General features: G+C 39.3%; 1 protein-coding gene across 2 annotated transcripts in view; it reads right to left on the bottom strand.

Moving 5' to 3' along the window:
- The window catches only part of TRPC4 (transient receptor potential cation channel subfamily C member 4), a 102,543-nt gene that overhangs the window by 46,162 nt on the left and 29,242 nt on the right, over positions 1 to 27,139 (bottom strand). For both annotated transcript variants that reach the window (XM_075139746.1, XM_075139747.1), the window contains one exon: positions 1,213 to 1,549. In XM_075139746.1, coding sequence (XP_074995847.1) covers positions 1,213 to 1,549 — 337 coding nt within the window. The remainder of the gene's footprint in view (positions 1 to 1,212; positions 1,550 to 27,139) is intronic.

Genomic DNA, 27,139 nt, shown 5'->3' with positions numbered 1-27,139 from the left:
GCATTGTAAATTATGTATGATCAATGACCAAAAGCCTTGACAGTTTGGTTGCTCTAAAAAAAGCCAGGTGTTTGGGAAAAGTTGCAAAAGTGAAGAGAAACAGCATCTCAATGGGAAGCTCTGAGAGACATAACAGTATCAAAACCCCACCAAAACATTTCAGAAAAGTTTGTGCATGAACTTATCTATGTGATGACAATTTAAATGAGAAATCAGACTTAAATTCTTGCAGTTAAGGCTGCTAAGTCCCTCCTTCTACAATTTCATTTCAGTCAAGACCAAGTATTTGGCTTGACCTGGTCCAACTTGTGTTGGTTCCTGAAATAAGAAACAGGGAAGAGACCATGGCACACCAAGAGAGATACCGTCTAGCAGAGGAGATGTGCAAAGGTAGGGAGGACCTAGGATAGTCCAATCCGATAGGATTGAGCAATCACACAGGAAGACATTTAAGGCCAACACGGCCCACACAAAGTAGGCTTTCAATAATCCCAGACTGAAATTTTTATTTTAAATTATCAGGACAGAGTGGGAATCTTTTCTATTTTAAAAATGCTAGGGGATTTTCTTATCCCTTTTGATGTAAAATATTTTGTTTGAAGTTGAGTGACACGTTCTCATCAATGGTTTTGCACAGAAAAAATACTCTGCATGCGTATTTTAATGAAAATACTCACTTGAAAATGCTGGTCAGCACTATTTGCAATAGGTGGCTCTGTCATATTACAAAGAAGCATACTTCAGGTAACTAAGGTTAGTGATAACACTCCAGAAATGACACTGTGTCTCATTCTGATACATGAAAAATAATTATCGTGGCAAAGGGACCCTCTTTAAAAAGTAGACTGACAATGAAAAAAAAAAAGGACACTTAGAAGAATCAGAACAATTTCTGTCCTGGAGAAAATAGATATTAAAAAGAATATCAATACGTATCTTTTAGGGCACTGCTTAATCACAGGAAGGAACCTCCAATATCTTTTGTTTCCCCTCACTGTAATATATCAGGTGGTGACACTTTGGATTTTTAAACTCTTCCCAAGTTGTCTACTACTCTTGCTAGGTATTGGAGGAGACGGATCATTTCCCTGTTTTGGTAGAACAATAATTCATGACAGAACTCTCTACTGTATCTTCCTGCCTCAGGAACGCTTGGCAAAACCACAGGGGTCAAAACACTTTTCACTGTATTTTCTTTAGTAATACATTTACCCAGGACCCACGGTAATATCATCCACTCGACGACGGTTGGTGGCGGTCCCTGCATGCTCAAGTCTGACCTGTCAATGTGCTGAGAGGCAAGCAACAGCAGGAACAGAAAAGTCAAGTAGGATGCAGTATGGCAGATAAATTTGATAAATGGCTTTCTGATGAACAGCCCTAGTGGGCTTTTGGGAGCTATCAGGTAGCACACGGAGAAGACTGGGAAAAGGAGTCCTATCACAACACATGTCAACATCTTCACAGCCCAGTGTCGCCTCCTCCATCCGGGGAACTCGTCGTACCAGCGGGATGCGAGCAGCTGCTGGCAGTTGGGCTGAGCAACAAACTACAGAAAGAAGAAGAAAGGAAGATGGTTAGTTCTTTGTTACGTCTGTAAAGTAATTTCCATTCTATGTATGTTATGGTAAGTAACATTTGGATAGCGACTAAAAAAAAAAAATATCCACAGCCTGTGCAAGCCCACTTATACTGATAATCCCAGTAAGAAAGGGCTGGGTCAGCCTGCCCTTCCTTCAATGCAAAAAGTATAGTACAAAGTCATCAAAATTCACTTTTCACAATAAAGCTTGACTTCCCTGTCAATTGAGTACACAAGGAGCCAACAGACTGTAAAACACATGTACCTCAAAAGCTGATTTCAAACTGAAAAACAAGTTCACAAATACTTCCATTATTCAACCAGCAACATTTGTGGAGAATTCACAGAACGCGAGGTGGAAGCCACTATGAAAATGAAAAGCATGACTGAGATCTGTAAACAGTGGAACTGAATTCCACAGCCATAAAAGAACTATTCTCAGTATGCTCCCTGCTAATTCTCTAAAAATCAGGCTTACATGCTTTTATACTGACAAAACTCTTACAGATACATTACATAATTCTTGCACAATACGAACTAAGCACTAACATTCCCCAGTGCTTTACTAATCCTTGTCAGGATATATGCCTATCCTGTACAATGTTTTATGGTCTGTCTGTTCTCCATGATGTAATTTCAGTTTTTAAAATATGATCCTTAAAATTGAATTTCACAAAAAAACCCCAAACCCAGTAAATATTTAATATTTTTCAGATAGCTTCTCAAAGAAGCTTTAAGTATATTCCAGGATTTTATGTCATATTTTTATTTGACCACTAGTTCCTATTTTCCCTAATGCTTTCTTTAATAAAGGGGATATAGAGCAGCAGCATGCTAGACTTAACATAAGAAACATAAAATAGAAGCAACATATGCGTCAAAGAGAGCCAGAGCTGTTGCATTTAGTTTAAAGAAAAAAAAAAAAAAAAAGAAAGAAAAGAAGCATTTTCTTTATGTTACCGGGGACCGGGGTGGGTTGACCCTGGCTGGACGCCAGGTGCCCACCAAAGCCGCTCTATCACTCCCTTCCTCAGCTGGACAGGGGAGAGAAAATATAACTGGAAGCTCATGGGTTGAGATAAGGTCAGGGAGAGATCACTCACCAATTACCGTCACGGGCAAAACAGACTTGACTTGGAAAAAATTAATTTAATTTATTGCCAATCAAATCAGAGAAGAATAATGAGAAATAAAACTAGATCTTAAAACACCTCCCTCCACCCCTCCCTTCTTCCCGGATTTAACTTTACTCCCAAATTCTATACCTCCTCCCTCTGAGCGGCGCAGGTGGACGGGAATGGGGGTTGCCGTCAGTTCATCACACAATGTCTCTGCTGCTCCTTCCTGCTCAGGGCAGGGACTCCTCACACTCTTCCCCTGCTCCAGTGAGGGGTCCCTACCACAGGAGACAGACCTCCATGAACTTCTCCAACATGAGTCCTTCCCACGGGCTGCAGTCCTTCAGGAACAGACTGCTCCAGCGTGGGACCCCCACGGGGTCACAAGTCCTGCCAGCAGACCTGTTCCAGCACGGGCTGCTCTCTCCACAGGTCTACAGGTCCTGCCAGGAGCCTGCTCCAGTGTGGGCTTCCCATGGTGTCACAGCCTCCTTCAGGCATCCACCTGCTCCAGCGTGGGGTCCTCCACGGGCTACAGGTGGATATCTGCTCATATTGGCCCATTAAGATCCATGGGCCGCAGGGGGACAGCCTGCCTCACAGCACCTGGAGGGTGCTCCACACTGGGTGGGCAATAGCTGCTTAGTTCTAATCTTTAAACAGATTAATATGTAAAACTTTTAATGTTAATACAGAAAGCATTTCTGAGCAGGCTTGAAAAATTGTATCATGTCTCCTAATACCTATATTAGATTTTGTTGTGTTGTGACTGTATTGCTAAGGTACGATGTGTTAAAAACAAGGATTGCTTTCTGAGGTACAGGAAGTTTTTCATTAAGTGCATGGTCTTCACCACGGGCTGCAGGGGAATCTCTGCTCCGGCACCTGGAGCACCTCCTCCCCCTCCTTCTTCACTGACCTTGGTGCCTGCAGAGTTGTTTCTCTAACATCTCACTCCTCTCTCCAGATGCTGTTGCTGTTGTGCAGCAGGTTTTTTTTCCCCTTCTTAAATATGTGATCACAGAGGCGCTACCACCATCGCTGATGGGCTCAGACTTGGCCTTGGACCCCTTGGCGGGTCCGTCTTGGAGCTGGCTGGCATTGGCTCTATAGGACATGGGGGAAGCTTCTAGCAGCTTCTCACAGAAGCCACTCCTGTAGCCCCCCCACTACCAAAACCTTGCCATGCAAACCCAATGTAGTTACACACACGCATATACACATACAGTGGATTAAATCATTAGCTGAAGACTTAATAAAGCTATGAAGAAACTTCTCTATCTTATTAAATAATAAAATTGTTAATTTATACCAAATAATTTCAGATTTGAATTCTAATCAAACCTAGTTTGGGATTTCACATTATTTTGGTAATACTCATAACCACAGGAGCCACGTTCCTTAGGGGATAAATAATAGGTAACTTCTCAAAGAGTTTCTGAAATCACTGGGATTAGTACTGATAGAAAATGCTATTTAGTTTGGAATGAAATGAGAGTCAGCGTGCATCTTTCTATGTATGTCTGGATCTTGTCAGAAATGTTAACCTGAGCCAAATTCAAACCTGGTGTATGTTAATGAAATGCCAGTGTCCTTAGCAGAGACGTATTTGCCTACCAGACACCAGCACTGAAACTGCCTCTGACTGTTGTGAAAGACAAGAAAATTTGCTCATACCATAAGCATCTTGAAATAGCCTTAAAGAAGAGTAACGGAGTGTTCTCTTCCATTAGGAAAAATGCATTCGCAAGGTTTCAGGGTGTTTTTTTCCAGATACAAGTGTCTGGAATAATACTGCATGCAGTCAGAGCAGATGGTTTCAAAGTTATGCTTTTGCCAAGTTTTAAACGGGGGTCTCCTTACAAAATTTTTCACCTCAGCTTGCTTGGGTAGGTACAGATTAGTGCTTTGCTTGACTAGTGAAAAAGTATGACTCGTGTGACTTTGTGAAAAAGTATGACTAATTCTTGAGTAATTTTCCTTCTTTTTCCCTGGAGTGTGCCAGATTCATGTTTGTTTCCCCTTCTTCATAATATCTTCCCATTACATATCCTCTCAGCTAAAAGTAATCAGTTCCTAAGTCTTGCTTGTGTCTCCTTTCTCAACACCTTTGGGCCACCCTCATTGTGTTGGGGACCCAGGTGAAGGAACAACTTCCAGTGGCTAGCAAAGGCTGGTGGTAGACGTAGGGGCCTACTCCTTGCCATGCATGGCTAAAAAGGAATGAATTTTCCTTGTGGAGGAAATTAAGTAAAAAAAGGGTTTTTTCCAATGTCCACCAAGTATTGGACTGCCCTGGGGCTGGGTAGAGCAGAACTGATGCAGAGGTACCTCATGCCATGAGGAGATGCTTGCTGACTGCACCATCTGGAGGGTGCTCCACACTGGGTGGGCAATAGCTGCTTAGTTCTAATCTTTAAACAGATTAATATGTAAAACTTTTAATGTTAATACAGAAAGCATTTCTGAGCAGGCTTGAAAAATTGTATCATGTCTCCTAATACCTATATTAGATTTTGTTGTGTTGTGACTGTATTGCTAAGGTACGATGTGTTAAAAACAAGGATTGCTTTCTGAGGTACAGGAAGTTTTTCAGTAAGTGCAGAAAATTTTCCAATCCCAGACGCTGAAAAGTCAAATTTTTAAATTGTATTTTTTAAAAAATTAGCTCTCATACTTTTCTTCAAATTATGACTGTGACAGGACAGTTTTAGCACTGGTTGGATCCTCTGACTACAGTAGAAAACTAACATAGACTATACATTTGATGTGGCTAGAGTTAGGGGGAGCACCATTGGTATAGTACTTTAAATGACTTACTAGACATAACACACATAAGAAGCAACTAATAGTGTAGTATGGAGCAAGCATACAAAATACTATGTCAGCATTTTAACAACTGCATGCATAGTTCTAGTACTGCAGGCAAAGATCTATAACAGAAACCACAACAGAGTGTCTACAGATAATATACTGCATTTCTAAGAGGTCCAGATATCCAGTTTCATGCTTTTGTTTTTATCTAAAAAGACTGTTGGCAAGGTTAGTTAACCATGTCCTGAAGCAACAAAAATATCTGCCTCTTCACTGCAGCCTTTTCTTTATGGTTCTGAGCTCCATTGACCATCTAACATACACTGTGAACCACTCCAAAGTGTCTTCTTCAGACAACTGGAAAATTACCCGAAATCTCTTGCTGACACTTCTTTTATAGTTATGGTTTTCTGCTTCATTTATCAAGGAATTGTATGACATTATTAAAAATGTCCAAATTAATTTTCACAAATTTGACTACTTGCTCCATTTTTGTAGTTGAGAGATTTTCATCATATGTTGTGAAATATGTTCGATAGTGATACCTACATTTATTACATTAGCTGAATAATGTAATGAGGGAAGTTCTTAAATGGCAAACAGTTGGGGTACCCTGATGGCAAGAAAAATGCATGCAGTGGTGAACCCTACAGTCTTGTTCCTCAGCTGCCCAGAGAGGGGGAGCTTGTTACTGCACACTGCATCTCCCCTCTTGTCCTTGGGGACCTGTTTCCTCCAGCGGAAATGAGGGGAAGATGTTGTGTGCCCACATCTTGTCCTCATGTGTAATAAGTAAGTATCTGAGCGCGTACAGGAACTGGGGGCGGGGAAGTCTTCCTGGGACTCACAGTGTAAATGCCACCTGTATAGGCTGTCTCAGACATTACTCATAGGTCAAGTAAGTTCATCTGTGATTAATATATTTTATTACTGATCCTAAATGCTTATTACACTTGACTTTTTAATTTATCCACTAAAAAGCCCTTCTCTAGAGAAAAAAAAAAAAAAAGTCTTCATGGCAAAATTCTCTGGTCAAATGAGATTTATACTCTAACTATTATAAACCCTTCTATTAGAAAGGAACAGTAGAAGTAGATGGTAAAAAGACATGCTCCCAAGCCATAAGATACTTCCTGTATAAATGGATGCGATCGCATCTAGGATGATTACACAGTAAAGCTAAGTAGACATGCAAGTCCTCTGCTGAACTGGGAACAAAAAAAAATTTTTTTTAAAAATATTTTACAAAAATATTTACGACTAGCAGAAATAGAAATACTCTGTGACATTAATTTGCCAGTTCTGCATTGCCTATGCCGAAATATTTTCACTGTAGTACATTTTTTCTTCCTTAACTGGAGATATTACATTCTGAGGTATTCAAAGTATCTTTTGTACTGTCAGTATTATGTTGTATGTTATTTGACTTTGACATTGTCTCCATATAATTAGCAATCAGCAAGTTTATATTTTCACATTACAATGGCTTCCAATAGCTTCCAGCAGTTTGTAATTATGTGAGGGATTTTGCTGTAATGATTATTCCTGGTTGCACATCTTTAGCTCCTTCATAAGAGTCTGCCCATCTGAAAATGTTTTGGTATTCATTCTCTTAGTTGTCATGCTGGGAATTGGCTCTTCCCTGAGACTGGTGAAAATCAGAAATTATTCACACTGCCAGCAAAAATAATGTGGTATAAATAATAGCAAAGCCTGATTCTAGCGATACCCAAGCATATACATAGTCCAGAATTTCATTTTCACTGCTGATTAAATCTGATCTTTGGTTTTGCTAAAATACATATCCTTCAGTCAATAGAAATTATGAAGAAATAACACAAGTGATACTATTAAATATATATTGTCTTTATAGGAATAATATTTTTATAAAAATAATTATTTTTATAAATAATATATCATAATAAGTCAAGTTCTTGCCTATAGCACAATAAAACCTCTAAGTATTTATTTCATTGTATTAAGAAATACACAAAAATATGAAAAAAACCTCACTTGTAATAGAGCTTTCATTTTTACACTTACAAACCAGTCTAACAAAATCCAAGGTCCAAACTAAATTCTCATTCTGAGATCAGTAGGTGGTTTAGTGTATGTAACATGTAACATGTGTCATCTAGAAATGAAAGCTGTCAAAGGAAAGTGATTTTCTTTTTGACTTATGTACAAGTGAGTTATGCTGTGCACAAAGAACTATTCCTGATACCATTCTCTGATAGGCGAATGTTAAAGATCTTTTTAGGGGGAGGAAGAAAAAAGAAATTGTTATCATAAAGTTTTTCAGTAATACTTTTTCTAAAGCCATGGCCAGATTCTCTGTTGTGCTGTTTTGTACTGCCATTACACCCAAGCTGGTAGGAAATGTTAGCTCTGAGGTCTGCTACTTTGTCCCACACTTTTTTTCCAGTGATTGTACTCCAGTTCAACAAGAATTAAGCCCAATTATTTTTTCTTTCTCTAGAACATTTTACTTTTCATATTTTACATATTTTCCCAGATATTTAATGAAAACCCAAGCTCTTCTAGTTATTTTAACTTCAAATTTAGATGTCAAAATTCTCTATCTACTGGTTGTGAAAAGTATATTTGCTTGGCACTAATGACAGATTCAAGTCCCAACCTCATTAAGTAGACTCCTAAATTTGGTAGATTGTTTCTCCCTCTAGAGACATCACTGCATATTCTTTTCTATATCTTCCCCCAAAGATTATATTTGTGGATTTCGGCACTTACTCTGTGTGGATTGGTTCATTAAGACAAGTAACATTTAATTGCAATTTAAATGTTTTAACGTTATTGACCAGATCAGCACTACATTTTCCTTTCTAAAAGCCAGGGACCATCTTCTGGACTCCTTTGGGTATAGTTGTACCATTTGCTTTCTGCCTCAGGCCAGAAGCCCTGATTCTTGTGCCAATTACTGTGAATCTTCTCATGTCCATCAAATCTAATTCTAGTGACTAGAGACTGGAGCAGACTATCATTATAATCATGATTCTTGCAGGACCCAACTGGGTCAATTTTTCCTCAGCTCTGTCTGCAGCTTTGTCATTAAGGGAACTAGCCAGCTCACTCAGGATCAGAGCACCAGAGCACACCAGCTTGTATATCATCAGGGCAATCAGCTTTAGATCAGGTCCCTATAGTGAAACAAATTCACAGCATAGATGCCTTCATCATAAAATCCAGGGTTGACACTGCTCTCACCAAGAATAGAATACAATGCCAGTTTTTTTATTGTAATTATCCTATTGTTTAACTTCAAATATGAGGAGGAAGAAAGCAAAAGAAAAGGAAAACATAAACGTGAAGACTGAAATGCTTCATTAAAAGGATTAATGAACATTATTATACAAACAATGACATTGCGGTTTTCAATTTAAACATTTTAAATTTCCTTTTTGCCGCATCAACACAAGCAGAAGTTCTTCATTTGATTCATTGCTCCTTCTCAGTAAAATGAATCAGCACACAGAAAACAAATAATCTATTAAATAAGTCAAGACTTATCTATAATTGCAGGGATTTTGATTAATTGCTTAGAAAAGGCAATGGCAACTGAAACTAGAATGCAGTTCTTGGGAACCGGCTACGCATAATTAGCCTTGTTAGACTTCCCGGTGGTAAAGAAAAGGGAATCAGTTGTTGGACTTTGGGATGAGTGTGTAAAATAGCTCCAAATTTCAGAACTGGGATGCTGGTAAAATACTTCTGGTTCCCGTTCCGGGCAAGTGTTAGACTCACCACAGTCGAAAACATTTTTCTAGGGAAAAATAATTAAAGAACCTCTGTAAGTATCTGCAGAGATAATGAAACATGAATTTACTCTTGTTATATTGGATCCCTGTTTTTACATACCTAGCTGGTGCATTTCCATGCATAGCAAACAAAAAATAAGACTGATATTTATATGCAAAGTCCTACACGTAGGACAGAATAACCCTCTGCAACAGTACAGGCTGGAATTCCTTGTCTAGGGAGTAGCTTTGCAGAAAAGACCTGAGGACTCTAGTAAGCAAGAAGCTGAATATGACTGGACCCATGCAGTGCAAAAGTATAGCCTGGGCCACAGTAGCAAGAGTATAGCCAGCATGTCAAGGAAGGTGATAATTCCCCTCTCTTTGGCATTTGTGAGACTACATCTGGAGTGCAGTGTCCTGTTTTGGGTCCCCCACTACAATAGCGACATGGGCAAACTGACGTCAGTCCAACAGAGCATCTTCAAGAGGTTATGAGGCTGGATCCCATGTACAGGGAGAGAAGAAGGTAGTTTGGTGTGCTCAGCCTCAAAGAGAGAAGAATCATGTTTGGGACTCTCTTGCACAAATGAAAGGGAGGTTATGGACAGAAGCAGGCTTTTCTCAGGAGCACAATGAAAGGATGAGGATGGTCACAAGCTGCATTAAGGGAGGTGATCGTGCAGGGAGGTGATCGTGCCCCCGTACTCAGCACTGGTGAGGCCGCACCTTGAATACTGTGTTCAGTTTTGGGCCCCTCACTACAAGAAGGACATGGAGGTGCTGGAGCGTGTCCAGAGGAGGGCAACGAAGCTGGTGAAGGGCCTGGAGCACAAGCCTTATGAGGAGCGGCTGAGGGAACTGGGGTTGTTTAGCCTGGAGAAGAGGAGACTGAGGGGAGACCTCATCGCGCTCTACAGCTACCTGAAGGGAGGTTGTAGTGAGGTGGGTGTAGGTCTCTTCTCCCAAGTAACTAGCGATAGGACAAGAGGAAATGGTCTCAAGTTGCGCCAAGGGAGGTTTAGACTGGACATTAGGAGAAATTTCTTTACTGAAAGAGTGATCAGGCCTTGGAACAGGCTGCCCAGGGAAGTGGGTGAGTCACCATCCCTGGAAGTATTTAAAAGACGTGTGGATGAGGCGCTGAGGGACATGGTGTAGTGGGTATGGTGGTGTGGGGTTGACGGTTGGACTCGATGATCTTAGAAGTCTTTTCCAACCTTAATGATTCTATGATTCTATGAAATTCTGGTTTGATCTAAGGAAAATATTCTTTCCTTCAAGAGTAGTTAAGCATTGTCACGGGTTGTCCAGGGAAGATGCAGAATCTCCATACCTGTAAATATTCAAAACTTGGCTGGACAAGTTCCTTAGCAACCTGATTTAACTTCAGTGTTAGCCTGGTTTTGAACAGGAGGTCGGACCAGATGATCTTGAGAGATATCTTTCAACCAAGTATTTTTTATGATCCCACATACTTACTGTGTTAAGCCAAGCAGTGTTTTCTGGGGCAACAAAATTCTTCGTAAGAGGCATAGTAATTGTGTTTACAGGTTTGAATTTATTTATTTAGGTTTGAATTACTTTTATAGGAATACAAGGTATTACTAAGATCTTTTTCACCAGTGGTTATTCCCTTTGAAAAAAGGCAGAGCCTGTCTCTCTCATATCATTGAACCATATTGTCGCCAAACAATACATAAACCCATTTCAACTGTTCCAAACACTTGTGCTGTAATAATCTGTGCATCATGTGTGGGGGAAAAAGACATAATAGTCAAAATATTTGCTTAGATCTTTATCACTCCAATCCTATTATTCCCAAAGCAGTCTTCAGATACCTCTGACACCAATAGTTTCTACAAAATAAACTAACTGATAAGAGAATAGAAAAAGTGGCTGATCATTCTCCCAGTATTCATTGTAACACTGAATAAATTGAGACTATAAACACATTTTGTTTATAATCTCAAAAGTTCAAGTTCCTTTTAGGAGACCAAAATCAATATATATTCTAAGCAACTTCAAATATTAATACAGGTAAAAATAACATGTACTGCTCATAGCATACAGTTCCTGTAAATCATGCTATCGACTCAAACTGATTTGGAAACAAATAGCCACTTGTATAAAGAATAGTCTGTTGTCAGCCCCAGGGGCTGTAAAAAGCTCTGAACCAGTCAGCAATTACCAGTAGCATGTTTCTTACATCCAAGCTGGTTTTGTGTCCTGTATTGGTAAGGCTTCCAAGTGTTAACTGGTCAGACAGAATGGGTTAGGATTTAAGTTAGTTACAATCCCACTATATGACAGAATCAATGAGTTCCCTCACTGTACCATTTTGTCTACTTTTTGTAGCTGCCATGTCACCAGAAGAAAATGTTACAAATTAATAAACCAACCTTTCAAAATTCATGAGGGAGCTGCAAATATGTTGAAAGCAACTGAAGCACAGAACACAGTGTGAGTTTAATTGGAGAAAAATTAGCTGGGAAAAGCTCTGAGTGAGGGAAGGGTAGGAAAAGGACTAGAAAAGCTAGGTTCTTCCTCTGGGCATTGCTCGTTCATCTGAGAATTTCTATGGGCATCACTGGAGACCACCCTGCTCCTCATTTGTGCAGTTTGTTGCAGAGGCCAAAACAAGGTAGTGAGACAGTCTTAGCTTCATTTTCCCTTTTTGAACGTCCTCTCAGATTTGAGCAGGGTATTGAGCCATTTGGAAGAAACCTGACTACAAAATTTTTTCTTCCTTCTTTTCTCCATTTTCAGGCTCTTTGCCTGTTTCTGTGAAGAGAAACTTTCTTGGAGCAGTGATATTCACCTTCCATTAGCACCAGGCAAATTTAGGTTTCACTCCGTTAGCTCAGATTTACGAGGTGCCATCCTGCATCCAGATGTGAAAAATGGATATGAGCACAACTGTTCTTGACTCCAAGCTTATGCTGTTCTAGCCAAGTGATAAGAGAGCCAGCAACGGAGCCATGCAGAACTTCAAGGTTCCCCACTTTCTTTAGAACTGGATGTTTATTATGTGAAGCTTGTATGGAACTGAAGATGCCAAAGTTTCCCAAAACCAGTGTGAATCCAGTTTTTGGAAAGCATAACACTCATTTTAAGGCTGACTGAATACAGAATTTGAGGGATGAGGGAAAAATAAAAACACAAGACTGATTACAAAGGCATTCAAACTAAATAAAGCAATAAACTGCATATTTTTCTCCTGAAAGTTCTCTATTAACATGTTGTAGGGAGGTCTGGCTTTTTAGTTTCATTAATACTTAGGGGCAGAATGTATATAGTCACTCAATCTGCTTTTCTTTCTCTTCAAATACTTTAATGTTTTTCATCTTTAAGTTCCTCTTGTTTAACTTGGTTGTGTGTTTATCTGAGAATGTTAAAGGCTGAGAAATCAGATTAATCACCCAGTTCCTGCATAAAGACTAAGCTGAAATGATAGGTCTTTGGCAATGATACTCAGTGAGCATTATTCTGAGACCATTTGCAGGAGAAATGCATGTGAGTCTGTGGCAGATGCAGCAATTATATCAGTCAAGTGTGGCCTTCATGAATCTTCCTTCTGGCCTTCAGAGATGATGTTTTTCAATTTTTTCATTACCTGTACAATTCATCTTTCTTCCCAGTTTTGCCTTAAATGAGTTCAGAGGCACTGCTCTTGAATGGCCAGTTGACAGCCACCATGTGCAGCTTCTGCAGTTTAAACACAGAATATGAATCTTGGAAAGAATTGCAGGGAGTATAATTGTTTGCTCAAAAGCCTTGCTCTCCAAAAGCTCCTTTACACTTAAGAATAGGTTGTGGTTGAAGAAAATGACCTTCTCTTGTGAACAGACAAGAAATACAGTGCTTTCGCATAATGGGAAGATACCTACAATAGCTGTTAATGAAATTCTGTGTACCCAGCATCTGCCAGCTTGGAGAAATAATGAAAGTCCTTGGGTAGTGCTCTCCCCTTATGAAGATCTGCTATTTGTGGCAAAACATTAGAGTTTGGTATCTCAAATGAAAACCTGGAGTTACTCTTACTGTTCTTGTACACAGAGATATCTGAACACTGCTGGTTTCTTTCATAGTGAAGAACCAGAGCGATGAAGGAACCAGTAACGGCCTGTTTTATTTGAGTTTTTATATGTGCGTCACTTTTAGGGATGTTCAGGCTACATCTACAGTGAGAAATTAAACAGTGACTGAATTTGAGCACTGGATCCCAGTCATCCCCCCTATCTATTCGCTCTTGCCTGGTTCCAGTTTTGACCTCTCCAGACGGCTCTATGAAAGGCAAATCTGCAACTTTCTGCAGCCTGTTTGCATACAAATCCCTTAGCATCACTTGGTCTTAGGGTCATGCTATGGTCTGCTTTCATTTAGCAGTACAGACAAAGTCTCAAAGACCAGTTTCTTACACAATATTTTACTGATTTATGTGATAGGTTTCTAAAATTTTTTATGTGGTGTTTCTAAAATTCATTGCATGCTCCTAGAAACTGGGTCACTCAGGAGGTGTTTTTGTTTGCCCAACTTCCATAGCTATTTCTTATGGAGATGGAGTAAAACACATTGGCTTATAGTTCCAGGTAAAGGAATATATTTTATTTAAAAATGTGGAGGAAAATGACCATTTGCAAAAAGCTAGAGGTGGAAGAGGCATATGTGGAATGATATAAGCAAAGGCTGTGTTTCAGTCCCTGAAGGTTTGAGGCTACATTCTTCCTCGACAGATCACAGACAACTTGTTCACTGACAGAGAAATACACTCTGTAGGCTGTTGTCACTGCCTGCCTGACAGGCATGCCCTAGCTTGTGCTCCAGCAAGTCAGAAAAGGTACATTTCTAAGAAAGCTGCTCTTCAATCCTTGTGAAAGATAGCTCACTGGTACTCTGAAGGAATATTTTCTTCTGCTTCCTTTGCACTTTTCTCTGGCATTAAGCAGATGTATCCTGATCACATGCAGGAAGTCATGATTCCCTAAACTGAAATTTATTCGAGAATCGGACATACGTTATAATTAAGAATAAAGAAACTTATTGTATAGTAAGAGATAAGTGAATACAGAGCAAAAATCCGAAGCAAACCTGCAAAAATATTGAAGTTCCTATGTGAAGTGCAATTTAAATTTAGATTGCACGTGTACCTTTCCCATCCCCTGCACTTATGCATAACATACAGGCTTTAAGGAAATCAGCCAGCTGGAGGACTTCTGCCTTGACCCACAGGCAGGCTGGGTGATGCCTCTTGAGACAGAGTCATGTTCAGTATCTATTTTTCTCCACAATATCCAGGCTGCAGCTGTAAAGGTCTCATGCTAATACCATCAAATACTGTAACCAGGGAAGCAACACCTCTTCTTTAACAAACACTCCTCTCAAATTTACTCCCGAAATACCACCTCGCTGAGGTGATAGCAGTGAGATCCTCATTCCTCTCTGTTCCTTACCACTGCCTACTCTGTGCCAGTCAGCTCCAACCCTGACAGAAGCTGTAGTGCTCCCAACTCCAGCCTCCATCACCACAACAAAACTGTGATTTCTTCAGCATCTAAACACTCAGTGAGACACAGAGAGGATGGCAGCCAAAACAATCCAAACTTGGTAACTGAACTACAATGTCAACTAAATTACATTGTAATTGTGTGGGGAAACAGTGGCAGCACTCAAGTTTTAACTGCGAGCTCCTTTAGTGCTTCATTTCAGAATTTCAAAGATATTCTAACACCAGGGTTTTTTTGGTGGGGAATTTTAGAAACCCCAACAAGGGATCTGATACAGCAAACCCTTAATTCTCTAACCTTGACAATTTACAAAGGCAAAAACTCATCTCTTGTTTTGAAAAGAAGACTTGATGGCAGGTATATCTCACTACTGCTTTGGGGAAATGTGCTTCTTTTTCTGAAGCACTGAATTTGCTGGACCTGTTACAAAACCCAGCTTTTCCATGGAAATTGAGGGAGGATAGAAGCCAAAGGACCCAAGGCTGAGAGAATAATATTTATATTTGTATTGGCAGAATATTTGTATTGGCAGAATATTTATATTGGCAGTGTTACGACTATGGTCAATTTACATTAATTGCATTTGTGAAAGAAGGAAAGCAGAAAAGAAGGGAACTTCTTTGCCTTAATTTTCCATTTGAAAATTACAAGATAATAATTTTCAGTCAAATGTTTTGAGGTAGTATCATCATATTTGATGAAAAGTTGGTAAAGGAAGGATAATATATAATTGCTAAATAGTCCATTGTTTTAATTTTTTGTTGTTGTTGTTACTACTTTTACTGAACACTGTAAACTGAACACTTTCATATTCTATCTTCTAACATAATAAATAATTTTATACTGACCTACCCCTTTCCTTTCTTAATAATTTGAAAATTCATATTGCTTGGTTATTTCAAACTTGTTGAACTATATGTAAAATTAAACATCCCTGGCGTATTGCTACAATATTAATAACAACAGCAATATTATTTCTATACCCTTAAAATATGTTAAGGGTTAAAAAGATACAAAAATGTTCCTCTCGTTATGCTTTCAGCTGAAATGCCAGGGCTTTTACAAGCAAACACGCATAAGAAAGACTAACGTGGTCAGATTTCTTAATACCACAGAAGAAGAGAGAAGCAAGTATCTGTCATCCTCTGTACACTTGATGACAGCTTCCACAGAGACTTCCAAGCACACTGGCTACAATGAATATGGCTCCTCAGTTCCTGTCATCAGATGATAGGATAATTCAGGCTGGAAGGGACCTCAGGAGGTCTCTTGTCCAACCTCCTGCTCAAACCAGGGTCACTTGTGAGATCAGAATGGGTTGTTCAGGGCTTTATTCAGTTAAGTCTTGAAAATCTCCAAGGATGGAGACAGCACGACCTGTCTAGGAAACCTGTTCCATTGTTTAACTGTCCTTATGGGGAAAGGTTTTTTCCTTTATATCCAGGCCAAACTTTTCTTCTTGCAACTGATGCCCACTGTTTATTGTCCTTCCACTGTGCACCACTGTGAAGAGCCTGGCTTCATATCCTCGAAGATCTCCATGTAGTCACTGATGGGTGATGTTTGTTCCCCCTGAAGTCATCTCTGCTCCAGGCTGAACCGGCCCTGCTCCCTCGGTTCCTCCTCCGAGGGCAAGTGCGCCAGCCCCCCACCATCTCATTGGCCCTCCACTGAACTTGCTCCAGTTTATTCATGCATCTTTGTATTGAGGGACCCAAAGCTGGATGCAGTATCCACATGTGGTCGAATGAGTGCTGATTAGAGGGTGGCAATCACTTACCTCAGCTATGTTCTTGTTAACACAGCCCAGGTTATTGCTAGCCTTCTTTGCTGCTGGCCCTTGTTCAGCTGGAGGTGCTCACACCTCCAGTTCCTTTTCTGCATTGCTGCCAGGCAGTCAGTCCCCAGCCTGTGTGACTGCAGGGGCTTCTTCCTTCCCAGGTTCAGGACTTTGCATTTGTCCTTGTTGAATTTCACTAGGCTCCTGTCAGCCTGTTCCTCCAGCCTGTCTTGGTGTCTCAAAATGGCAGCCGTCTTAAGCATATCAGCTGGTCTCTCTAATTTAGTGTCATCTGCAAACTTTTAAAAAGTGGACTCCTCCATCTTCTCCAGGTCACTGATAAATCTGGGTCAGTGCAGATCCTTGCAGCACTGCAGTTTTTACCTGTCTCCAGGTAGAGTATGACCCATTAACCACAACCCTCTGAGCTTGATCATCCAACCGTCTTTTCATCTATCTTGTTCTTCCATCCAGACTGTAACATTCTAACTTGGATACAACAATATAGTGAGAAATGATGTCGAAATCCTTGCTAAATTCAAGCTAAATGACATCTCTTTGGCCACAAATCTAGTTAGTGTCCAAGTGGTGTTTCTGTGGTCAGGCATACATACTCTAACTGAAAAAGTTGCAACAGAAAAGCAAGCCAGCTTCAAACCAATCTAGTCTTAAGTATTGACAAGGTCTTGTTTAACCTCATTTGCACACTGTAATTTGCAATGATTATACCTGGAAAGATCTGTCACTGAAAACAAAAAGTGCTGCTACTCCCAGACTACTTTTGCCAAGGTTTAGCACAGATCAAAGAGCAATTTTTCACAGCCAGGTTAGGAAGACCTAACCTTAATTTACTGTAATTAAAATGATGATCTCTCTTCGTTCAAGTGTGATTATGCTACTCACCTTTAATGTGATTTGACTAACATATTTGTAGTGAGAATAGGGCCACATGCAGTGAAAGAAAATATTTCTTCAATGCATATAAAAGCTTTATCTTTTTATTTCAAGATTTTGACTTTGATTTTGAATAAGTTCACTACAGGTTTCCAGCTTTGGAAATAATGATGAAGAAATGGCTCAACACAAGTGGAATCTTGCAGGCTATCATAGCTCTAACAACAGTTATCTCTTGCAAAACTTTTCATCTAATCTTGAGAATCTTCATGTAGAATTGAAGATTTTTCCCTCAGACCAAACCTGCAAAATGCAGCTTTGCATGATGCTCACTTCTCCAGGCAAAATCTAAAATCATCACCCAATCTCTGTATGTTGGTGAAGAAAAGTCCCAGTGTGGCATGATGGAGGCTCCCAAACACCTGATTTTGATAGGAGGAAGGTGCCACCTGCGCGAACAGTACAAATCCTATAAAGCTATCTTCCAAGGACACATTGCCAGCTCCTCTGTAAGGTGGATACATGAATCATGGTGGTCAAAGAGAAGTTATGTTTCTTTGAAAAGTGAAGAGCAGGTTCAAGAACATTAGTTCTTGACATTAGTGCAGTGAACTCTGAGGCTTGCATATTTCTGTTCAAATTCTTGGCTCTTAATCTGTATGTAGCTCAGGTCCAGAAACATTAAACTGCTTAGGAAGAGCTGATCTGAGACTGTTTGACCATTTCTATAACTCAAACACGACCTGTCCAGGCTGCATGAGTGAGGCCTTGTCCCTAAAGCAAGACAGACTTTTAATATAGAGTCATTGAATCATAGAATGGTTTGGATTCATCTGCTTAGGCTTTTCCCCTCCAATGAACTATAGAGTGAGTCTAAGCCCACTAAGTCTAAATATGTAACTGTGTATAAACAATACAAATAAGTCTTTGTGGTAAACTTGGTTTCTCTCTGAACTTACCTGCTAAGGCAGACCCTTAGATCACACAGTGCATTAGAAGGAAAGCTGCATCTTAGATTGCCGAAGGGATTCCAGTAAACAGGCCCTCAAGGTTCATCCGTCTCAGCTTAAGGGGCTTTTCCAGTTCTCAGAACGACAGAATATCAAGACACTAAAAAATTAGCTTATGCCCACTGTCACGACCTTTCAGAAATTACACGCTATTATTCTTAAAGGATTTTGCCTTCTTTTTAGCCTGTACAACACATCTAGTTATCCCATGTCTCCTCTGCACTAAGCGTAAGTAACGTAGGTGGTGACAAAGATGATTTTGTTCTTAGATGGCCTGAGTTGCTCTCTGGAGATGTCTGTCTTTTCCCATCGACTATGAAAGGACCCAAGGCTAGGCTGCCGACACAGGTACCTTAGCTAAATACCTGAGGTTATGTGGAATGAGTCAGGGACTCGTAGCACAAACACACTACAGGAATGGCTATTTCTAGTTTCCTTCTACATGCTATTAAGAGGGCAGAAAAAAAGAGTCCAAGCCTTGAACTATTATTAATAACCTTTTTTACCTTCTGTTACACTTTCAGCTTGTCTTAATGTCAAACGCTACATAACTGAGTCACGTCTTCTTGCGAACCACAACAGGGCTGCTAATGAAGCCCTTAAGGTTAGCTATTTAGAACAACCTCTAATTTAAATGACTACATTACCCTGGTAATTAAATATTATTATCTTTTCTGCACAGCAGGCAGAGCAAAATGTTTCCTTTTCCTCTTCATCCACCTAAAAAAATAATGAGCCAGATCCTGTACTTGGGCAACAGAGCATAGGCATGTTGGATTTTGTAGACCTTCAGTAATTTCTACTTGCTGAAGATCTGCATTGGTCTTTCTCTCCCACAAATGTTAAGGACTCTCACATCCCCTCACATTTTACAACCTTATTCAGGAATGAAACACATTCAAAGCATAAAAACCATGATTTAATGTAATAAATAACATGCCAGAGGATGTTCAGCTCTGGATTTGTTTCTTCTCTTATTCATATGCATTCACCTTTGGCTTTCCCCTGTTCTTCAAAACATTCTGTAAAATCCTTCCCTATCAAGTCCTTGCTTGTTCGCAGGTGCTCACCAACAACTGAGCCTATTCTCCTCCTAGCAAAAGAGTTTTCACTTTTTGAAAATCTTTCCTCAAAATGTCTTACTTTGCAAAGTATCTCAACAACAATTTCTCTAGCCTTTTGCCTGGCTAAAACTTTGCATCTTTCATTAGGGGAGTATCTGATATGAATACAATAATGGAAACAGTAAATATCAAATTAGAATGGCAGGACCTGCACTAAGCAGAAAGATTAAAAAAAAAAAAAGGAATACAACACCCTATTTGGAGATTCCACAGAGATTACAGAATTCAAGCCAAGAATGAAACAAAAACTGAGTGGAAATACTGATGGATTCATTGTGTCAGGGGAGAACAGAGAAGAGGGAGAGAAAGACAGCAACTTAAGTAGTTGGCACTGTGAAGGTGCTATTCAATCACATATGCAGAGGACAGGGAAATCTGCCCATCCAGAATGGTCACATGGTTGTATGGAACTAGTCAAGAATAGTGGTAAGTCACAGCTGTGTGACTTATGTTCTCTAAGAACCATTGCCAGTTGCTGTTGTACATGGCAGTGAGGGGCAAGTAACAGTATAAAATGGTGATGCTAGAAGGCATTTTCCTTCCTGTCCTATCAGTAGTAGATGACAGTGTTGCAGAGAAACTCTGAATATTGCAAAACTGGACACCCAAGTTGAAATAAATTCCATTATAACTTTAGCTATAGAAAATATAGTCTAAGACAGTCATCAGGACCTCTCTTCATCAGCCAATGGGGAGAAAAGGCAGCTCCAACGTGCAAATAATCTCATTTTAGATTAGATGAACCGAATAATATTCTACAAGTGCCTATTCCTCTCCATGAATGACTACGCAGTGGATGGGGCCCAGGAATATTGTAATAGTATTGGCCCTGTGGATAGGGCAATAGAGAATAGGCAATGGGCAATGGGCTCTGCAATTCAGTAAGAAAAGGGAGGGGGTGTTAGAAAAAAGAGGAGACAATGTGTGACAAAGAAATAAATATGGATCTTGAGATTCCTGGAGTGTGCCAATAAAAAGGAGAAAGAATGTTTAAATGTATCACAAGGGAAAGCTATTGAGATGGTATCAAAAAAATATAGAGTCTCCCAGTATATTTTATGTGTCCAAATAACCACCAAGGGAGTTCCTAACTTTCTCAGCTGTCTCATTCAATCCAAACCATTGACTGAAAGCTATTCTAGTATTTGGACTAACTATGAAATAATAGATTGCGAAAGCTCAACATTCAAATGAGCATTATCGGAGTGCTGGCAAATTCCCCTTACTTGTGATACCTCCACTGCCTGTCAGAATTTATCAAGTATTGGGCTAGAAGGAAGTGGATCAAAAGAGAATGGAAGACACTGCTGGACCATGCCAAAGGAGATGGCCTGAGGATGGTCTGATGAAGAGGGAATGGAGTGGGGAAGAATGTCATCCTATTATTTGCAGAAGAAAGCCAAGTGCCTCTGTAAAGAGGACTTGTTAATTGTTTTGTGTGAACATTTTCTCTTCAGTATGAAAAATACCCTAGAAGTTCAAGTGACAACAGTCAAACTTGAGAGCTATATGACTTTCACAAACATAAGCTCCTGTCTGTCATACCAGTGCAATACTCAACACCTCTCTTCGTTTTTCTACTTTAACTCCTGGCGTTGTAAAGTTTAGAAAGTTTTATTCTCTACTCAGAAATTTGAACAAAGATCTGATCTCTTTGGAGGCACAAGAGTGAGTTCATATAACAAGAGTTTGTTTTTCTCATAAATCTTTTGTTTGATAATGGATGTACACATTGATGGAGGCATTCGGTGAAGAAACCCTTTACTATTTTAATCTTGATAGCTAAGGCCTACAGCAAAAACAAGGGGTAAGGAGAGAAGAGAAGAATGCTCTGTGGACATCTGGTGGAGCAAAGAGGAGGTAGATTAAAAGAACCAGCAGACAGGCTCAAAACAAGTTTGCTTTGGCTGTCTTTTTTTATTGTTCAATAAACGTTTATCTTAATGGAGGGAGTCCTGCCAAGCAGTGGAAAAATTTGCACTGCAACAGCATGCAGAAGTTTCAGTCAGCATGTTCAAATGTGCCTTGGTTAAGCAGTCACTCTATCTTAGGCCAATTGCACCTAGCACAGGCATGGAAAAGGTAGATCTTGAACAGGAGGACAAAAGGCTTTGTGTAAGAGCTTCCTACAAGATATGTGAGAGAGGAAGGGTTGCTTAAGAGTGTTCTGGGAGCCACAAAACAGAAAAAATAGGAAGGAGTTAAATCCTCCTCTATGAGTTAGATGCCTGTATGAGCTCTTCATGCTACAAGGGCAGTTACTAGAGCTGAAATAATACAAATTATTTGAAGCTTGTGGGCTTTGCCAAAATGACTTGCGGTGAGGAATGAAGCATAGCTGCTGGTGCAGCTATGGCAGAAGGTATGGGGAGCATGAAGGAGGAGCTGCATAAGGGAGGGGATGGCAGCAGTCAGGAATGGCTGATGGAGGCCATGGGAGGAATGGAGGCAGCCAGCAGATGTAAATCCCACCACAGCTCAGTCTGGGGCTCATCACCCAGCAAAACTAACCAACCTGAGCTGTGGGTTAGGTGCTCTTGCAGGGGTGGGAGGAAGAACAGCCAGATCCCCAGCAAGTATATGGAGGGAGGAAAGAGGGATGAAAATTCCTATAGTTACAGGTTTACATTCAAAATGAAATCCTGTGCACTACCTTATTTATTCACCTTGTTAAAGATTTTTTTTTCTCTAAAATATTGTTTGTTAAGCAAATGTTTTGTCATTGTAAGTAGAAATGGTGCTAAATCTACCCCAGGTTTGTAGGGAAGCTTGTAGGTGCATTAGTAGTGACTCCTTCAAACCGCAAGTCAACTTCTGTTGCTGCCAGTCACATCCAAACAGAAGGGTTGTGCACTGCTGGTTAGGGATATGCACTACTGGTTGTTCCTGCTTGAGGCAGACATCCCAGCAACATTTCTTTTAAGGAAGATGCAGAAAAGGAACTGAAATGAGAGATTTCCACTTTACTTCATTAACTGCAAGTCTCCTCTTTGAGTTAATTACTTTTAGCAAGTGTTCAAAATAAAAAGACGTTGGTGTCAGTTCATGGATAGTTTAACTAGAACTGTGATGAGAGGGTTGCAACTTGTGTGCGGCATATAGCATTCAAAGGTTATCAATGCCTTCTGAGACATCATTAAAAAGTTAGTGCTGAGATTCACTTCCCCTTATGTGGGCTCTGAGCCTTCAGAATCTGAAATCTGCTACCACAGGGTAGAAATTGCAGTTGATGCAATAAGTTGTCTAACTTGCATCTACATTTTCAATGCCTAGTGAAGTAATTCTTCTAACTGAAGTGCCCTGTTTCCTTACCCAGCCAAGGGAGCAGAAAGAGATGTCTCTGGAGTTAACCTGGATGTCTTATCTTGAGCAGACAGGATCTCCCTCTGTGCATACCTCTGTCTTTTGACTGTATAAGGAATTTGCCCACATACTTTAGGAGGATTGCTTCACCACGCATTTAAAATGTAGGCACAATTACATGCTGTATTAAGCAGATGTGCTCCCACCCTGTGATTAAAGAACATTTTTTTCCAGCAGCAATAAGTACAGCTTCCATAGGGACACCTACACTTCATTCAGTTCTGAGGTAATAGATAACGAATTCGAGTAAGACTTTAAGTATGTGTAGCAGATAAGCTACTTACATAATTTATGCTATTTAACAATCTGCGGAGTCTTTATCTATAAACGCAGAGACTTTTACATGATTTACAAAGCAAACATATGACCTGTTTTAGAGTACCTGGCTCTTGCCTGGAAAAATGTTTAGCAAATTTTTTGAAAACTATGGCTGAGAGTCTGCAGAAATGGGTCGTTTGGAGACATGGACCCAAACGTGCATACATCACTCCTCTCAGTTATGGAATTCATAGACTAAACACATCTTCCTTTGGTGTTAAAAATGTCCAAATATTATCAGAGTCTGTTTTTTGTGGGGTTTTGTTATTTTTTACACGGAAACTTCTGACTGCACCTTTCCAGACTTTTGACAAATATTCACAGTGACTTGCTAACACATGGCTCCTGTGTTTCTGTTTATCTTTCAGGTGTGGTTTTTTTTTTTAAACACATGATAATTCTTAGATGTTGTGTTTCCAAAGTCATTCCTGCTCGCAGAGTCAATAATTCAGGCTTTTGCATCTGAAAGACTTTTAATGAGAAATTCATTATAATGGCTACTAGAATTACTCAAAATCAATCTGTGGTTCCAAAGGACAGTCACAAAGCTTGACTTAGACTCTTAAACTGTATTGCTGCCAGAGGAGCTCTATGGAAATTTCCAGCATTTCCAGGCATATTTTATATTCCATATCTGAATAAAAAGCCATGGCAGTTTAAACGTTGAAAAACATTACTGAGAACATGGCAGCTTTTCATTTCAGTACTTTAAAATTATTTTCTCTAGGCATTGTTGCGATATTCAATTTTGATAAGGAATAATTTTTGCTTTCTATCATATTTATACTGCTTTTTATAATAATATGATATGGATGATATTAGGTATAAGCACTACATTGTTAAAAATGTTAAAGTCCAAGTGAAGTAAGAAGAAACTGCAGTCAAACAAGATGCTTTACTTTATTGAAATGAAGTGTTTAGACATCAATATGAAATGACAGATTTGAAACGATTTGACATGTTTTCATCGAAAATTTCACTGAATTTGTGACATTATTGTGAAACATTTCCATTTCACTGAGGCTGTATTTTGCACAGAAAACTAGTGAAGAACTGGTGATTGCATTTTTAAAAGTCCTCTTTTGAGCAGGAGCAAACAGATGGCTTTTATTATCAGTAACAACCAACTTCTTTTACCCTGCAGTACTGTTTTCCTAGAAAACAAGAGTTGATCTATGAAACGTGAATATCATATTATTGTATTTAAGATTTAATTAACCAATTAATAATTTAGTGATATTGCTCATATCAGTAATCTTTGGTGTGTGTTTTATGGGAACATACAGGTTTATGTTAAAAACAGCTGATCCATGATGTGTGTTTCCTATCTGGGGGAGTCCTGTCTCACTTCTTGTCTGTCTGCAAATAAATGAGCAAGCTAGTCTGAAGCTGATTTCCCTGAAATTCTTATTAATAAAGCCTGTCCTCTTGTTAAATCCAAATGTCTTTAACTGTGTTAAATTGTTAAAACCCACTCCCTCTCTCACTCTTTCTCTGCCTCTTTGCCAGCTGAGGCTCTGCAGGTGCTAACAACTCAGAAAACCAGGGCCTGCCCCTGGCAAATGGGAACTGTTAGAAGAGCCACTAGAGGCATTTGGGAGAGTTTTAGCTGTTAAGCAGCTGAATTTTTGGTAACCGTTGATTATTCAGCTCTATAGAAATGTCCTGAAACGAGAAATGAAAATTTAGAAATGGTTCTATGTTTTAAATCGATCCTTTAAAAAAGTTCAGGATCAGGAAAAACGTCCTTCCTGAACGTATCTTTTAGCAAATTTAGTTCTTCCTTCTTTATCTACACCTCAACATGGTACATAACCATGCATGGATGCTATAACTATGTATTTACTTTAAAGATAAAGGCAGAAAAAAGCTTACTAAAATGTTTCATGAGTGTCAAGCTGAAATGTACAGCATTTAACCTACTTTACATCCTGCTAATATCAAGTATCCAAAATTTTCTAATGATCTTGTACTTATAGAGGAAGTGAAAGATGATCAGAGTAAACTAAGAATGGAAAAGATACAGAAAAAAAAAAAACAACTAAAAAAAAAACCAGCTAGTCTTTATCAATTTGAAAAACGAAAGATAAAAGATTAACAGTTATATACTTAAAAATTCGTATTTCCTCTGTGTTGATATCAGAATGTCTAATAACAAAGAAAAATGAGACAATACTGCCAACAATTATAACCTCACCCTGCTACTATGTTTGAGCTTATATAGCTGTAGCTTAAATGACATGGGCCAGTTAGTATGGCGCAAGACGAGACAGAGATATAAATTTCTAGTATAAGTATTTAAATTGCACTAATTAAACTTACTGTGAAACCAGAGGATATTGATTCAGTCTATTAATCTTCCCCCTCCCTTCTTTATTTCACATATACGGGAAAATTAGTAAGCACTCTTTCACGTATGTGCAGATATATGCATAAGACCTAAAGAGAACCAAAACTAAAACAAAGCTAACAGAAGAGTGAGAGACACTGGGGTTTTGCTGTGATTTCTCTATTAAAAACTCTCAATATGTATGAGACAGAACATGCATTTTGCAATTAGTGGCAAAGATGACTGTCTGCTAATTATTATACACTGCTACTATTCTCTGCTACTTAACTGCATTGTTGCACCAGGGTTTTGCAAATTACTTAAACTCAGAATGACATATTATTATTATTACAGGTAGAATAACTTCTGCTTGTGAATCATATACAGCATCAGGGATTTCCCTTCCACATCCTTGAATGAAACTTCAGTTGAATCAGATAACATTTTTATTTGGTTTAGGAAAACAGGAAACTATTTCTCATTGCTCATTGTGTGCTTAGAATCTAGCACAATGAAATTGTAAGTGACAGCCTTCACAAAACCAAACTCGCCCTTAGTTGAGATAATATTATACAGTAGATAATTAGACAACAAAATGCTTGTGCCCAATGCAGACTGGTTGCATGACTTCAGGGAATCTCTCTTGTGTGCTGCTAGTTGTAGCCCAGGCAACAGTAGGTGTCAGAAACAGGCATCAGCAACGTGTCTTTGCTTATAATCAAACAGCATCAGTGATGCAAAATGAACAGAAAAAAAATGGTACCTTGGGTGTTCTGTCCCATGTGCTATGCTAAAAAAAATTGTGGGTAAGCACACAAAACGTACATGCTGGCAGATACTCTAGTTCTGCCACCTAACTCAGAACAGATATTATCAACAGTCTTGCCAGACATTATTCTGCAGTGTAAGCTTGAAATTATAAATCTCTTTCACCCTAGTTATTAATGAAAGAAGATAAATAGTTTTATCAGGGAAGTTTCTTCCTTGGTAATACATAGTAGGTTCCCTCTGACATGACACCATGGACTGAGAATTGATACCACTGAGATGCCTTTTGACAGTACCTGAAGGAGGATCACAGTATTATGGCAAATGCAAAAGGAATGAAAATGCAGAAGATAAGCACCTTTCACTGTGAAGAATCTCAAATCCAATTGGCATAAACTTTTTGGTTTTGTGGAGTAGGTCCACTTCAGGGGCAATCTGGTGACCACGAACAATGCAGACAGCTCTGAGAATGAATGTACTGTCTTCATTTCCACAGATGATAATACAGAGGTGGTACCAGGGGCTTGCAGACCACTACACCAAGCACTGCATAATAACTTGACTTTTAAGAGCCTTTCTGTATTCATTACAAGGTATTTCTAGATTACATTTGATCAAACACTATGTCATTTTGAAGCTCCTCAACAACTCCCAGCTTGGTAATTATCTTTTCTCACGTTTGTCAATTTTCCTTTCTTTACACAATGAAAATTCTTCACCATCCATTTGTCTGCTTCTCCTATAAGTACCCTCAATCTGCTGCTCCTACCCAATCTT

The sequence above is a fragment of the Calonectris borealis genome, chromosome 1, assembly GCF_964195595.1.
Source record: "Calonectris borealis chromosome 1, bCalBor7.hap1.2, whole genome shotgun sequence".
NCBI classification, from domain to species: Eukaryota; Metazoa; Chordata; class Aves; order Procellariiformes; family Procellariidae; genus Calonectris; species Calonectris borealis.
The sequence above is the reverse complement of the archived record's forward strand: the minus strand, read 5'-3'. Positions and strand labels throughout refer to the sequence as shown.